The 15,504-nt window shown below is 43.4% G+C and overlaps 3 protein-coding genes and 1 pseudogene across 4 annotated transcripts in view; 2 read left to right on the top strand and 2 right to left on the bottom strand.

Moving 5' to 3' along the window:
* Positions 1 to 740: 740 nt before the first annotated feature.
* Positions 741 to 1,517, bottom strand: LOC122614506 (annotated as a pseudogene).
* A 206-nt stretch (positions 1,518 to 1,723) lies between these two features.
* LOC122613969 (protein CLP1 homolog) lies at positions 1,724 to 3,439 on the top strand. The gene is made up of 4 exons (XM_043788412.1): positions 1,724 to 1,958; positions 2,028 to 2,580; positions 2,647 to 3,154; positions 3,229 to 3,439. Exons 1-4 carry the CDS (start codon positions 1,866 to 1,868, stop codon positions 3,344 to 3,346), a joined length of 1,272 nt encoding a protein of 423 aa, XP_043644347.1. The 5' UTR covers positions 1,724 to 1,865; the 3' UTR covers positions 3,347 to 3,439.
* A 581-nt stretch (positions 3,440 to 4,020) lies between these two features.
* Positions 4,021 to 15,504, top strand: part of LOC122612942 (low-density lipoprotein receptor-related protein 6-like) — a 32,023-nt gene continuing 20,539 nt past the window's right edge. The window contains exons 1-2 of one of the 2 annotated variants that reach the window (XM_043786860.1): positions 4,021 to 4,082; positions 5,094 to 5,423. In XM_043786860.1, the coding sequence (XP_043642795.1) occupies positions 5,213 to 5,423 (211 nt within the window). In that variant the 5' untranslated portion in view covers positions 4,021 to 4,082; positions 5,094 to 5,212. Of the gene's footprint in view, positions 4,142 to 5,093; positions 5,424 to 15,504 lie in introns of both variants that reach the window. The other variant, XM_043786861.1, reaches the window with a different exon arrangement.
* On the bottom strand, positions 8,805 to 9,991 carry LOC122612943. The gene is made up of 4 exons (XM_043786862.1): positions 9,762 to 9,991; positions 9,569 to 9,708; positions 9,382 to 9,517; positions 8,805 to 9,328 (listed from the first exon to the last, which is right to left on the bottom strand). The coding sequence occupies exons 1-4, from the start codon at positions 9,895 to 9,897 to the stop codon at positions 9,228 to 9,230; spliced, it is 513 nt and encodes a 170-aa protein (XP_043642797.1). The 5' UTR covers positions 9,898 to 9,991; the 3' UTR covers positions 8,805 to 9,227.

Raw genomic sequence — 15,504 nt, 5'->3', positions numbered from 1 at the left:
GCTCGATGAAAGCTCAACCTACGTTTAAGTCCTGTTACCACCCATTGGCAATCGATCCATCCCACGAAAGACAGCAGATTAAGTGCGGGCGCAGTTGCGATATTCAGTTGAGGCCACTTTATCAATTCATGTTACGCGTACTCGTTTTAGTGCTTAGTTCTCTACTCATCGAGGTCGTTCGAAGGGCCGCGACATTCTAAATGGTGACTCATTTCAAAAAGCGCACTACCTACCCTGACTAGGCCCATAATTTGAGTGCGTTTCGCGTGGCTACATCTTATGCATCCTAATCCTAGCTGATAGGTGATAGCTGAACACCTATATTTGTAGCTCGCATGGCGCTGGCCGGCCACTTTATAGTTAAACTATTATGAATTATGTTTTATGTTGTATATGAAAATGGAGACGAAACAAACAGCAAGAACTAGAAATAAAAAGAATTGCTAAACGTAAATCTAAGCCGTGTTCTTTATTTGGCGGTTCATCCCAATGTGCGCATTCTTTTCAACATCCCACGTTTGAGCAAATGCCAAATTTTGGTTGCAACAACTCGAAAGTTTGTTGCCCTTCAATAGAAATTACAATATGGTAAACAGTACAAATATAAGCTAACACGTTTATTAAAGCAAATCTAGCGGACAAAAATAAGGGATTAACAAACTTTGAACTTTTCGTTTACGTAAACACTTAAAAGGACTTAACTATACAAATTAAGGGGCTACACTTTACAAATAACTAACCTAAACTAGTGTTTTGCTATGCAGCCGACCCCGGTCGCAGATGTAGGCCATCAGGCCATGTCGCGCACTCCAGTGTGACGCGATTGCGATGCTTGGTTAGCATGTAGGAGTCTGCGAGCCGCTGCGTCAAGTACATCTCGCAGGACTCCTGCATGGCCATAAAGGCCTCGGTGACCTCAGCGGTTCTCCATCGCTGTACTTCACGATGAACTCGCGCACCAGACGCGAGAACGGCAGCTGGGTATTAGTGTGCCGGGATGGTTCTGCAGTCGCCGTATCTCGCGATCCATCCTTTTCGTTCTGCTTATGGGATTGGGCATTTTGCGCCGCCTGTTTTGGTTCTGGTTCTGTGCAGCAACTGGTCTCGGCGCCCGCGTGCTGGTTTCTTGGTGCGCGGTCATCCGACGCGTCTGCGGTGATCTGGCTGCCGGATGGCGATTTTCCAGATCCTCATCCTCCTCCTCGTCGCTGGTGGACGTCCTATTCGCCGCCGGATGCTCCGTCCGGCGTCCTTGCGCATCGTCGAGCAACGACGACTGTTCTCCCGTAGCGTCAGTTGGCTGGTGGTGAACTCCAGGCCATAGTCGGTGCCGTCTTCTGGCTCCGGCGACCGGAAGGCTGTGTCGTCGTCGGATGGCGGCTTTGAGTTGTTCACCGTCGATTTGGGGCCGCGCTTGGCGTTACTGTGTCGTGGCATTTTCCAATTTTGAGAATTTGTTGAAAATAACGTAAACAAATTTTTTAAAAGAACTCCCGCTTTTTTTGAGTAGTGTGACCGTGCTGCGCAAAACAAAAAAGCCCCTTACCGAAACAACAAGTATTTGACTTACCACTGTTAACTAAATATACAAAGTTATATGCGTCCTAATTAATATGTATTTGCTTATATACAAATTGTTTACTAAATAAAATCCTGTCAATTCTTCAAAGACGTCCGGTGCTTTTAACTCTTTTAAAATAATTTTTTGAACCTACTCAAATCGATTAAATCATGTATTAGTATCGATAAACTACCACCCCTAATGCACAGCTGATGCGGAATCGTATTGTTTACCACTTACATTTTTTGGATAATTGCCCAATTTCGGCATTAAAACACATTATTAGAGCACTGAAGACACAGCCATGTCAGAGGACCATGGCAAAGACTACACACTGGAGGCCGACTCCGAGCTGCGCTTTGAAATCGAGCAGAAGGACGCCAAAGTGCTGGTGTCCGTAAGTGGACCAATAACCTCTTAGAATTACAATAGATATGTTAATTATAATCAAAATATTGCATTTCAGCTGGTCAGCGGATTTGCGGAGCTGTTCGGTACGGAGCTGGTGAAGAAAAAGCAGTACGAGTTCGGCATGGGCGCCAAGGTGGCCATCTTCACGTACCAGGGCTGTGTGCTCCACGTCTCCGGAAAAATGGACGTGTGCTACATCTCCAAGGAGACACCGATGGTGCAGTACGTGAACTGCCACGCGGCACTGGAGCAATTCCGCATGGAGGCCGAGGAGAAGGATCGCCACGGACCAGTTGCCATGGTCGTCGGCCCCATGGACGTGGGCAAGAGCACTCTCTGCCGCATCCTGCTCAACTACGCTGTGCGGGTGGGCCGTCGGCCGTTGTACGCCGACCTGGACGTCGGGCAGGGCTCCATTGCCATTGCCGGCAGTGTGGCCACCATCCTCATAGAGCGACCGGCAAACGTGGAGGAGGGATTCGCCAAGACAGCGCCGCTGGTCTATCACTTTGGCCATAAATCGCCAAGCGGTAACAGCATCCTGTACAACGCCGTGGTTTCCAAAATGGCCGAGGTCACGCTGCATTCCCTGAACAGCAACAAGCGAAGTAAGTAATAATAATATCAGCTCATTTTTAGCAGTCTATAAACTACAACATGCTCCTTATTCACAGCAAAAAGCTCGGGCATCATTATAAACACCTGTGGCTGGGTAAAAGGCTCCGGCTATGCGCATCTGTTGCACGCGGCCAAAGCTTATGGAGCCTGCGCCATCTTCGTTTTAGACCAGGAGCGACTGTACAACGAGCTGCTGCGGGATGTACCCAAGGGTGTTCATGTGGTACTGCTGCCCAAGAGCGGCGGTGTCGTAGAGCGCAGCAAAGAGCTGCGGCACGAGGCGAGGGATCAGCGCATCAAGGAGTACTTCTACGGCAATGCAAGGGCGCCCTTCTATCCGTTCAGCTTCGAGGTGAAGTTCCAGGACCTGCGTCTGTACAAGATCGGGGCACCACCTCTGCCCGACTCCTGCATGCCAATTGGAATGAAAGCGGAGGATAACAAGACCAAGGTGGTGGCTGTTACTCCGACGCCCGCGCTTATCCATCATGTGCTGGCACTCAGCTTTGCCGAGTCCGTGGAGGATGAAGTGATTGGCACCAACGTGGCCGGCTTTTGCTGCGTGTAAGTACTGCTCTCCGTAAACTGTGTGCTTGTACTAGTATCTGATTATATCTGATTATTATTAATATCCTTAGAACCGAAGTGGATATGGAAAGACAGGCGGTGATGTTGCTTTCGCCACAACCGCGTCCTTTGCCTCCGAACGCCCTGCTCCTGTGGTCAGAACTCCAGTTCATGGACAATCACACCTAGCATTTGTAAATGCTCGCTCTTAGGTGTAATTTAAGAACTTTTAAATTAATGTTCCCGTTACGAAAAATACAGTTTAGATGTGCAAGCAGTCAACTCATATTTTTCCACAACTTCTCTTAACACCTCAAATGTTTTAACATCATTTTGCAAAAATAAATTAATTTTTGCTTAGTTGTTAATGCAAGCTACGTAAAAAATTTAATAGATTGTTTAATTGAGGCAAACGTTTAGTAATAATGGACTTAATTGGACCCTTATTGTAGAACGTAGGTTTTAAATCCAAGCACTGAACAAATACATATTTATATATAAATAAATAAATATTGTCATTTCAATAAATAAAATATAATATACTATTCAGTAATAGCCATGAAACGATTAATATTTTAATTATTTCTAGAAAGTTCCTCTCTGAAAAAGGTTTAGGCAAGAGCTGCATTTGAACGCTTTATTAAATGCGTTTGTGCCATTTGTTAAAACATTCTAATTTAATAATAAAATGCTACAACTTTTTAAGAACAAAATGGTGTACTAAATTTGTATCCAGGTTTGCATCCAACAGTGTACCGTACTTCTAGTATATTTTCGGCATATTTAGAACATGTATTTGGTAATTTTTATGCAATTCAGGCGCAGCCATACTGAGGCCAGCGCACGTCGCCTCAGTGCGGTCACACTGTTCGAAAGAGCGAGACGAAAAACACGGCAACACGGCGAACGGAAAACTCAGTGAAAAGTAAATCAAATATTTACAAAACAAAGTAACCACAAAATGGCTGCGCTCGGTCGAATTGCGTTAGTTGAACAACAAATAGCGTTGAAACGGCGCCGATTAATACACTTTTAAGCGGTCTAAAGCATAGATACTGTGGAATTTGGCGTGCTTTTCGTGTTTGTTGTGCAGCATGCGAGATGTTGCTGTTGTGTAAATGTGTATCAAATGGTTCTAAAAACAAAACAAGAGATTTTCGGGCATCTAAATTTACGGCCTGCTTGAAAGACGTTCTGTTTTCCCCCCCGTGTGTGTGTTTGTGAGCGTACGTGCGCGTGTGTTTGTGTGTGTTTTTTTCTCACTTACTCTCTGTTGCTTTGTTGCTGTTGCTGCTGCATTTTCCAGCGGCAAACGGCGTTTGTTTTGGTTGCGTCGTCAAATTTTCCACTGGAAAGTGCAGCGCAGCGCCTGTTTGGGGGTTGCACTCACACACGCACACGACGCAATTCCTCGATTGCCGGCTTGTTGCGCCGTGGAGGCGGCAAAAGAGGTTCCCTAATTACCCAGAGTCGCCTTATCACTTACAGTATTTCAATTTGGCGAGCAGTCGGACGGGCGGGAGTGAGGTGGGCTGTCCCCCACACAGTTGCACAATTGCTTATCACTCGCTACTTAACGACAACAACAATTGGTGGCTCGCACACAGGCAAACACACGCACGCAAACAAGGCGATCACACTGGCCAACAAAGAAGCAGGAAATTCTATTGAAATACTGTAATAGCAAACAACAGCAACAGCTTGCCTACACTGCGCATCAAAAGTGTACGCATTAGGAACTAAATGTTATAAACTATGTGGGGTTTAAAAAACAAAAAACGTTGCAGTCATAAAATATCAAAACAATGTTTGTCTAATTAAAAACAGTAGCATTCTATAATTGAAAACAAATATTTTGAATACTATTTAAACAAAAAGTTAAGAGCTGTAAAATAAACGACCTGTTTTCAAACCTCCCTCTCTCTTCCACTTGCAGTTTTTCCGTGTGATTATCATGTGCGCCTAGCAAAAGACAAACGAAAAATCGGGTCGCGTCATCTGTTGTTTTTTGCGCCAAATGTCTTAAAATTCCGGAGATAGTGCTTCCAAAATAAGATGGCTCTCGAGCCATACACAAAGTCTGCTGAAATCGAACCTCAATTGTGCCAAGTTATAGAGAATAATGAAGATGTGACAACGAAAGCGACCAAAGGCGCGAAATGCGTGAAATGCGCGAAATCTAACAGCGGAGTGGGCTGGCGACAAATGCTGATCGGCTTTCTACTGATTTGCTTCGGCATCTCAAACAGTTGGCAGTACAAAAATGGTAAGTTCTGCGCTTTCAATTCGAACAAAGGGCATCGCATCGCATTTGGCATTTGCCAAAGGAGCTGGGAACTGACAAGCATTTGATGGCAGTTCGATTAATTTGACGAGTGGCAAGGGCTTTGAGTTCAAAAAACCGCAGGGATAGACAGTTTTTAATGGGAATGGAATGGGTCTGTGATATCGCTCCTTCTTTTCCCTCAAAGGCTTTTGTACTACAGGTAGCTCTCGTTTACGTGAGAACCAATATACGTACTTACGTAATTTCCAAATGATTGCGATGTAAATTGGGAGTGAATAGTTCGATTTCTCTGGTTGCTTGCATTGCAATCTTTAATTTAAAATTTATAATATATACATATTTTAATAATGTAAATCTCAATATATCAGAAAAAATACAGATTACAGATTAGTATATGAAAATCTGTATGTTTCTTTAGACAACATATGAGTTCTTTAGTGACCCTACTGCATTAAAAGCGTGTTACCCCCTTTCGAGGGCCCACTGTATGCGTTTGTTTATGTGGTTTCAACTGCACTTTTGAGCTTCCCGCTCCCCGTCGCCGTCCCCCCGCCCATCGTTTAAGCCCCTTCCTTTGGCGCTTTGCGTTTTCCTTTAAGCTCTTTTTCGTGTTGTCAAAGCCCAAAGGCTGACAATTTCTCGGCGCAATGCTTTTATGAATAAACAACTACTACTTATTTAGACTGTAGTACGCACTCAACTTGATTGCACTGCGCATAATTTAGTATCCCCTTCTACTTCTCCTTACTCTTCTTCCACTCTGCGGCCCCACCAAACACTTTTCCACTAGATGCGACGCTAATGAGCTGAAAAAAGCAGCTCACTAATAATTCAGCAGTTGTAATATGGCAAAGTTGCCCGGTAATTGCCGGCATATTTCAAATGCACAAAGCATTGACCCAGGCTCAAAATGTATGCACTCAGACAAATTTCCGAGGCCCAAAGGCGGCACTTTATTGCAAGCTTAGCCGTATATCATGCTAACGAGCTGCTCCATTTTTCTTTAATATTTTATGCAATTTATATAAATCTAAAAATGTTTAAAAAGGAAATTCACGTATTTTGAGGGCTGCAGCACTTAGCTCTACGTTTATAGATGGATATTGAATGACTCCTTAGAAGTTTTTCGCAGTGCAGCTTGGAAAAGAGGCGCAGAGGACAGAAAGGGCGGGGAGCTCGACGGGACAAGTCAATATGGAAATAGCAAATGGACAAAGGCCGTCCAAACATCGTTAAGCCCCAAAAACGCTCGAGTGTTTGGCTGAAAGATAAGCCTTCGGTTCCTACGTTTTTTCTTCTTTTTTTTGCGGCTCTCTCCTTCAGTTGCAATCCGGAGTTTTTTGGAGTCCGGAATTGCGAGTACTCCAGCATGCATGGGGGCATCCACAAAGCAAGTGCCGCCGCACCGAAAAGGAAGCCCGAAAAACTTAAATTTGTCGAGCCGGGTGGGAGGAAAAAAAGCGCATCAAATATGTACACAAAGCTCCGGGAAAAACCATCACCCCTCTGCCATCTCCCATCTTTTCCGGCCAGCTCTCTGTCGTTGTGTGTGGGTGGTTTGGGTGGTGAGTGGGTGGTGTGTGGGTGCTCACTTTCTTTAACACTTTGACGCGCGCACAAAGTGTTTTTTGCCAGCGTTGATTTGCCCAACCAACCCGCTCTCCACTCGCCAAAGGGGAGAAAGAATCCCACACTACCAGCCACCCACTTCTTTAAACCTTGTTCTTTTTTGCAGCTAACTGACGTTTTTGCGCGCTGTCATGCCGTGTGGGGGATTCCCCCCTCTTTGGTCCTTTTACGCCAGCGCTCAGCGCTATTTGCTTTAGCTTCTATTTACTACGCCGTAGTACGCCAGTTTAGTAGTAATGGGAGTACTTCAAAGGCGACGGCGCCTTTGACGCCACATCCACCGCCCACTGGCGGCATCCTGCCATTCTGCCATCCAGTCATCCTGCCTGACATCCTTTGCGTCCCCGCGGGGACACTCGACGTTTCACTGTTGTTGACATTGATTTTGATTTCATTTATGTGTGCACCAGTTCCACTTTCAACTTTCCACCAGCCAGCTGCTGACATTGGCTTAGAATGCCAGTCAACACTTGCCACACTTTGTCTTGCCTCGCGGGATTTACCTAGGCAGCATTATTCGCTAGAATTTTCCAATTATCCAATTAAAAATGCCCAACTCAATTATCCATGCGTGAATTTGGGCCTCATCTGGGTAATTAAGTATTAATTTGATACTTTGCATACTATCAGGACGTTAACTAATTGCATCAACTGGTTTGATTATATAAGTAATAAGAACACAGTTCCTTTCTCAGTGCAATTGCGAAGCTTAAATTACATTAAACTAACTAACTCATTCGTTTCTGGTTTGAATAGCCTAAAGCAAGGAATCTATTTGAATTTACTTCCTGTAGAAAACCAGTTTCTGGACGATGATTACCAACATTATTTTAATTATGTATCTCTAATTTGTTTAAAGCCTTCATAATTATTATAATCTGTTGATTAAATGACGTCAATGTTAATATAATTATAATTCCCTAAGCTGTTCTCAACTGTAATCTTGTACTTTGTTTTGCATAATTATAAACGTAGTGACCGTAGGGAAACGCAGCACATGAGCTGTTGAATTGCAATTCATCAACTAAACATTTAATCATACTATTCCAAGCAGGTTTTAAGTTTCCACAACTGACATATTGTTGATTAATTTTCCTAGGGAAGTGCATAGCTGTTAAGCAGCTTCCTCTCAGGAATTGCATCCAAATATCTGCTTAAACTTAAGCCCAATGAAACGCCCGAACGCACGGCAAACACAATTGGGCTTTAACTAACCCAATCATCCTGGGAGCCATCTGCATTCCGTATGCAAACTGCTAAAACCAAAGGCAAACTCTCGGTCCGCCGGCACAAATGTATCACTTTGCAATTTAAACAATAATGTTGTGGTGTGGTCAGTCCGGCGTGTGTGTGTGTGTGTCTGTGCAGTGCAATGCATCTGTGTTGTCCGCCAGTTCGGTTGCATCCACATCCACATCATCATCGCATCGTGGCATCATGGCATCATCCTGCTCATCAACGCGACGCCCTCCTCCGACCACAGATTTGTGTGGGCGTATTGGCCTGGCACTGACCTCTGTGTTGGGTGAAACAGCTGTGTGTGTGTGCACATGTATTTCACTGAGAAAAATAACCTGTTTTATTAGTTTTAAACGTAGTATTGAAGTAGAACACAAAATTATGTATAGTTACAAACTGGCTAGCTGTATAAGCATTTGTATTTCTATATCTGTCTCTAATTTACCGAAAAAAGCTTAGAATTCGACAGTAATTTGTAAAGAGAGTTCTATAAATTCTATTTTCCTGTGCATATGCGTAATCGGTTTTGGTATTGCCAGCAAATTGGCTACCATACGCAGCGCGGCTTGCATATGCAAATATGTGTGTGCAACTGCCACAAGAGCGACAGCAACAAAAGCATCGCGAACCCGTCCAACTGCTTTTGGCCAACTTGAGCATCCTTTTGCCAGTGCCAGTGCCGCCGCTTATCACTTATCGTAATCTTGTAATTACGTGTGTTCCACAAATGTTAATTGCGAAAGGGAAACATTGATAGGCTAAGGGCATTCCCAGCTGGTTATCCTCCATCTCGATTCCCTTGCACTTCTTTTTGCTTTGCAGCTTAAACGAGTTGTTCACATGGCAAATCGTTAATTTAACGATTGCGTTTATTTTTCGAGGCATTCTTTAATAGCACATAAAACCATCCAGAACTTAGACGACTGTTTCATCGGGGCTCTCTTCATTCGTGTCACTCGGTTCACGGAGATTCACTAAATGCAGGCCCACAATCAACAGGAAATATATTTCCATAACTTGAAGGGAGAATAATTGATATTAAACCGCGTATGTGTGACCATTATCTTACCCAATATGGGAATAAAAACCAAGGCCAATGTAATGTGGTCACTGTAGGCAAAGACTAGAGCCAGGATAACGACCAAGTAGACGAGGATGAAAATGATTGATTTCAACAACCAAATCACTACAGTTATTAGACCAGACTAAAAACTATGAGTAAGAAACGAACCAAGCTTATTCAAACAACTACTTACATTCACGCTCATGAGCAGTCCGATGTCAATCAAAAGGTCGATCACCAGGACGAGCAGCACCTGAATACGATTCTTCATCATGGTAACAGTGACAAGATCATGGACCTCGTCTCCGCTGCGGTCTTCATACCAATGTCTAACTGAGGAGAAATTAATGAAAATTCATTGTACTAACACAAGGAAATGCATTTACAAATTGGCCCTGGGAAGTAGAAGATAATAAGGTGATAGAACAGGCGAAGTAAATCCATTATTACATAGGAGGTGCCTATCACAACTACTCCAGTGGTGATTGAGTAGCGACAAAGGAATTTGTTTATCAACGCCATGATAGAAAACAGCTATTTACTTGAATTTTCTCTACATATTGTCAGTTTTAGAAAAGCCATCATGAGTGCTCTGTGCTATATGCTATAGGTGCGAATAAAATGATACGACCATAATTTATCCAACAAGTTGCCAATTTAAGGGCCCCAAACATGTCAGCAAGTAATTAAATTTCTATACCAATTTGCATATCTGCAGGCGCGCAGGCAACCCTGTTTTCCGTGCCTGTATGCGTGCGTATCTGTGTGTATGGGCCACTTAACATAGCCGTTGGCTTTGGCCAACTAACGAACTGAACGAGAAACTGAAATAAAAACAAGGGAACTCGACTCCGGAAACATTTAGGGATGGGGCGCTGCACATGCAACATCCCAGTCACGTGCATCTGAAGTCACAGTTTCCAAGTGCGATCTTCTATGCAAGACAAAAGGAAACAGGGAGTTTTATGAAGAAGCCACTAGTATAACCCTATTAAGTCCTTATAAAAATTAGGTTTATTTTGAATGAACTACATTTTATTATATTGTATTCGAAGCTGATTCACTGTGGCTCTGAATACTCTGAGTAAACGATAGTTTCTGGTTGGCTTGAGTCGCCCATCACTAGGTGGCATCTTGGCCGTGTCTCCCTTGCTAACAAGCCAACTACCCGGCCCCTCCCGCTCCTGACCACCTTCCTCGGCCGGAGTGGTTGGTGGGGTTCCTCGGGATGTACTGTGTTACTGCCGCCGCCGCTTCAAAATGTCTGGGCGTTCGTGCGTTGCCTGCAACGCAGCAGAGCAGCGCATAAACATGCACATCGTTAAGAGACGAGACCGGGCTCAGACCAGGCCCAAAATCATGGCCCAGACCCTTTTTGGGGGCTATACTCCGCCGTCCGCAGTCCCCCGCCCTCTTGGCCACTTGCGACTCGTTTCCAAGCCGGTCATTTAGAGGCCAGGCCCAGCATGCCTTCCACCACATATATCCATCCGTACAATCAACTAACCTGGCCAGAAATGTTTTTCCTCTTTTTCTTCTGCTTTATACCTTGTTTTTTTTTTTGGTTCTTTCTTTTTTTTTTGTTTTTTTTTTGGTTTGGCTTGTTTTGGCCTTTTGACTGCTCTTTGTTTTCGTGTAATTGTTCTGACTGCCGTTCTTGTTTACGTTTCATTGGCTCCCGAGTTTCCTTCAGATTTTTTTTTTGTTATTTTCTCTCTTTTTTTGGGCGAAAGATCTCTGCACTCCATATGGCGGAGTCTCGGGTTTCGTTATCTAATATTGCTGGGAGGAAACATTAATTCGCAGCTCGTTGCGAAGGCAGATCCTTCGTCTTCATAGTCCAAGAGCAGTCTACCCGTTCGACGAATTGCTAATTTATTTCACTCTTGTCCCTCGGAACACGCTTCCTATCTAGACGGCAGCGGGAAAAAAACCAATTTAAAGTTTATTTATGGCTTTTATTATTTTATACCCTCTATATTTGGCATTTTTCCTGTTGATCTTTTTTTTCGTGGTCTCTGCAGCTGCCTGCGACTGGCGTTTGTCAATTTTTAACCTGTTGTGCATACTAATTTGTCGAGCGCTGGTCTTTTTATATCGTATTTGATTTTCCCTGGAGAGGGTCACTTCTCCATAACTTAAGTGACACTTTGGATGATTTGTGGCCCAAGCGAAAACGCCTTGGCTGATTTTTAATTAATTTTTCTCGATCGATAAATTAAGACTGCCTAAATATATTTAATGTCTGGTCTGCGTTTTTTTAAAAGATCCTTTAACTTTACCAATCAAAACTTTGTAGACTGGCAGAAAGGGAACAAAAATTCGATGGCTAACGCATAAATTAAACCACGATTCCGAATTCCAGCAATCTCCGGGATACATCAACATCATTAGTTATAGGTCGAAAACCCAACTGAAACCAGAAAACCACAAAAACTAATTTATCACACAGATGGTTCATGCTTAGTTTTAATGGTTTTTGATGGACAAAGGGCGAGAGTTCGATAACGTCAAACCAAAACACGACCGAAATACGGCTGGCAAAAGAATGGAATTGGAAATGCCACGTTTTTGGTGGGGAAATGGGCTTCGAATGGGCTTTTCGCTCAGACGAAAGCCATAAAGTAATGTAAATTGTTTATCAAGCCGTTGCCATAAATTCATATAAAACTGCAGTGCGAAATTGAACTGCAACACGCCAACGCAACGAAAATGAGCAGACACTTAAAGTAAACATAAAATTAAATGTAAACAGGCACTGCAAGAAAAATCTGTATATAAATTGGGAATAAAGTTGAAGTTGCTTATAAGGCAGTTCTAATATTTACTTATAGGTACATATATATATTATTTTATAATCTAATATAATGGTACGAAGCGAATCTTACATGTAACTATCTTGTAACTTGGTCAAGCTAAAATTATTCAATTAATGGTAATGTTTTCTATGGTTTGGATATATTTATTTATTTTTTAAAATAATTTTTTTTGTGATGCCACAACTTTTTGTCTAGTGTAGTCGAACCCATTTGTGTGTGTCGTTTGTTGGGAAAAGAGTTCCTGAGCGCAGCACAAACAAATCATTGAGACCGCTGCTGCGAGTGCGTGCGTTTAAATCTATCAATAGGCCCATTTGTAATTGTTGCAATGGGCAGGCGATTCCGGTTGGGGCCAATGGCATATCATTAGGCATCGGTATCTATCTGAATTGGAATGGGAATTGGAGTTGGAATCGTAGGTCCAAAGGGTTATTGCAGGGCACATTGGGCGGCAGCAACAAATCATTCTCTAATGTGTTGATACACAAATTGTTCGCCGTTTGTGTTTAATTTCTCCCTTATGGCCCCAGCATGCTAATTAACAGCAAACGAGGCAGATACCATCCGCACCATCCGCAGCATCCGCTCCTTTCTCCTTTCCGACAACTTCCGCCTCTGCAGATATGTGGATGTATCTACAGTGTCAGTGTAAATGTATCTGGCAAGCTTCCCCTTTCACTGCCGCTCGCTCATTCGCACACCATGTTGTGTCTGTGGCATTAAGAGTCGAGGTTGTGGTATGTCATGCCATCTTAATAATGACATTTATTTGTAACGTGTTAAGATACTAAATTGCCCCGTCCACATGCAATGCAACATGCAGCACATAACCATACCTGCGAGCGATCCATCTCCATTGGCATGTTGTGAGTGCGGAATACCTGGACAGAGGCGCATGAATATACTTATATTATGTTATATGCCCCAACGGATTGCGGTTTTTCTTTCCTGTCCTCACCTTGCGACGCAGCCTGGCCAATTTTCAACAATTTGCAGCCATTTTTGCCGAGCAACACCAACATTGGCCGGCAAAGCTATAACAATTTCCATGACTCGAGCTTATTACCTCTGGTATGCGTAATAACTTTAGTGCTGCACACGATTACACTGGCTAACAAAAGTGTTGGGACAACAAATGTTATAATAGAAGGCGTTAAATGGGATATAAAAATGTTTTAACACAAAAGAAAAGATAGCATGAAATGATGATCGATTCTACACAAAACAAGAAAAAAGAGATGTTTTTTTAAAAATGAATCAAGCATGCAAATGTGGCATAAATTATTGAATGAATTTTTGATAGATATATAAAAAATAACTGCCCAACTTGTTGGCCAGTGTACGTTGAACCTGAACACCTCCTCCGATTCAGTTCAGCAATTCTCTCCAGCTGCCGAGGTGCGTGTGAGTGAGTTCCTCCGATGGATCTTGGCAATTGTTATAATTTGCCACATATTGAAATTGAATTGCCTGGGCTTGCAACACCGCTGCCTGTGGCAACTGGGCTAGTGTTGGTGGCTGTGGCACTCAGTCACTCGCTCGCTCACCTTCACGGTAAATGCAGTTGCGCGCTTGACTAATTTCGCATTCATGCCTGCACTGGGTGCAAACAGCTTATTTGGTCGGGTGCGCTGATGTGTGGCTGCTCCCACAAGTTTCCGCTTCCACTTGGCCACTCGATTGGCTGTGGACAGCCGGCTGTTTGCCTCCTTCACTCTGCAGGGATACACATTGCTAATTGGGCCGAAATCAGCGACTGGATGGAAATCTACTCGGTAATGGCCAAGAGTTTCTGCTAGGGTAAATCAACACACAGATCCAAAAACTTCTATGTTGCAGTAAGAGCAACCTTTCAGCAACTAGAAAAGGCTGAGCTTTTAAAGAGGCCAAGCAAGTGTTTAAAGTGAAAATCCTGACTTGGGCATATCCCCCAAATGGGAGCGATATAAATTTCGCTTATGACACCTCTCTTGACAACGGACAGGCGGTTAAATATGCATAGCAAGGTGTCAAGTCAACTCGACTCAACTCAACGCAACTCAACTCCACTCCACTCGAGTTGGCGCGAGGCAAAAACACGTTTTGCGACTAAGAGGCGCATTTAAATACAAAAGCAGCAGATTCGACGCTTCGGCTTTAAAGTTTAAACAAATCAGCTAACAGTAAATAACCTGTTGCGTTTGCGCCATTAATGTCGAACTTCATTATGTTGATATACGAGCGATGGCGCGCAGGCATTATAAAGTAAGGTTTTGGGCCCAAAGAGCAGCACTCTTTTTGTGATATCGCCAAAGTAATTTTACACCCGTAGACAACAACTTCATTATCGCATAAGTTCCGATTACATGCGTGCCAGAGACTCCCCAAAAGCAAATCTTTAAAACAAAAGCAGTACAAACAACAATGCAAACATAATCATTATCGAGATTACGGCCAAATTTATCGAGAGCCGCAGTCTCCAAGTGCTTAACGAGCCCCAAAGATGCCTTCATGGCTTGATTTTGTGCGTGCACTGAGAAAAAGTCGATTTAATAAGGGAGGGTATGCTTTCTTTGGTATCTAGAATCTTTCTCAAGTCAAAATATTCATCAGGCGAATGGATTTAGATATTTCGTGGAACTAAAATATATATTAATTCTGTTTCTAAATATCCTGAAGATTATGTTAAAACTTGTCACTGAGAAAATGTCTAAATGTTCTATCAGTAGAATTTCTTTAGTTGTTATAGGAATATAATTAAAATAGATTATATGTTTTTAAAATAGCGTGCTGCAGCAGATACTTTGAATTGCGTCCCATCTAGTGCACACTGATTTCGCTCTCTGTAGAGATATCTCCTCTTTCTGGAATCGGTTGGCTTAGCTTGTTTTTTGTTTTGGGACGCGACTTGTTTGCCCTCCTCGTCTGCCAAAGTTACCTGCGCTACCTGAGTTCCCCCAGCTGTTCTCGAACTTGGACTACGCTACTGGCGAACCCGAGAGTTTGTACGTAGGTCCCACTCCATCGCCCTAATCACATCTTGAGTTTGTGGCGGGGGGATTGTGTTTGGGTTGTCGGCTTTGGGTTTTGGATATGTTTTTTCTGGGCTGTGCCCACAAAACGCCTCGAGGCAGTCGCACTCGCCACACAACAAGCCGTTTTATGGCCAAATCCAAAGCCAGGCCAAGCCGAAGCCGAAGCTAAAGCCGGGGCCAACGATAAAGCCAAAGCTCGTTTGTGTATCTGGCTTTGTCCCTAAACAAAAACCCAAACAAGACAACAACGGCGAGCGTAAAGAATTTGTATAAATAAAAGCGTGTAGGGGGTAACA

This window comes from Drosophila teissieri, chromosome 2R, assembly GCF_016746235.2.
Source record: "Drosophila teissieri strain GT53w chromosome 2R, Prin_Dtei_1.1, whole genome shotgun sequence".
NCBI classification, from domain to species: Eukaryota; Metazoa; Arthropoda; class Insecta; order Diptera; family Drosophilidae; genus Drosophila; species Drosophila teissieri.
This window is presented reverse-complemented; position numbering and strand designations above follow the sequence as displayed.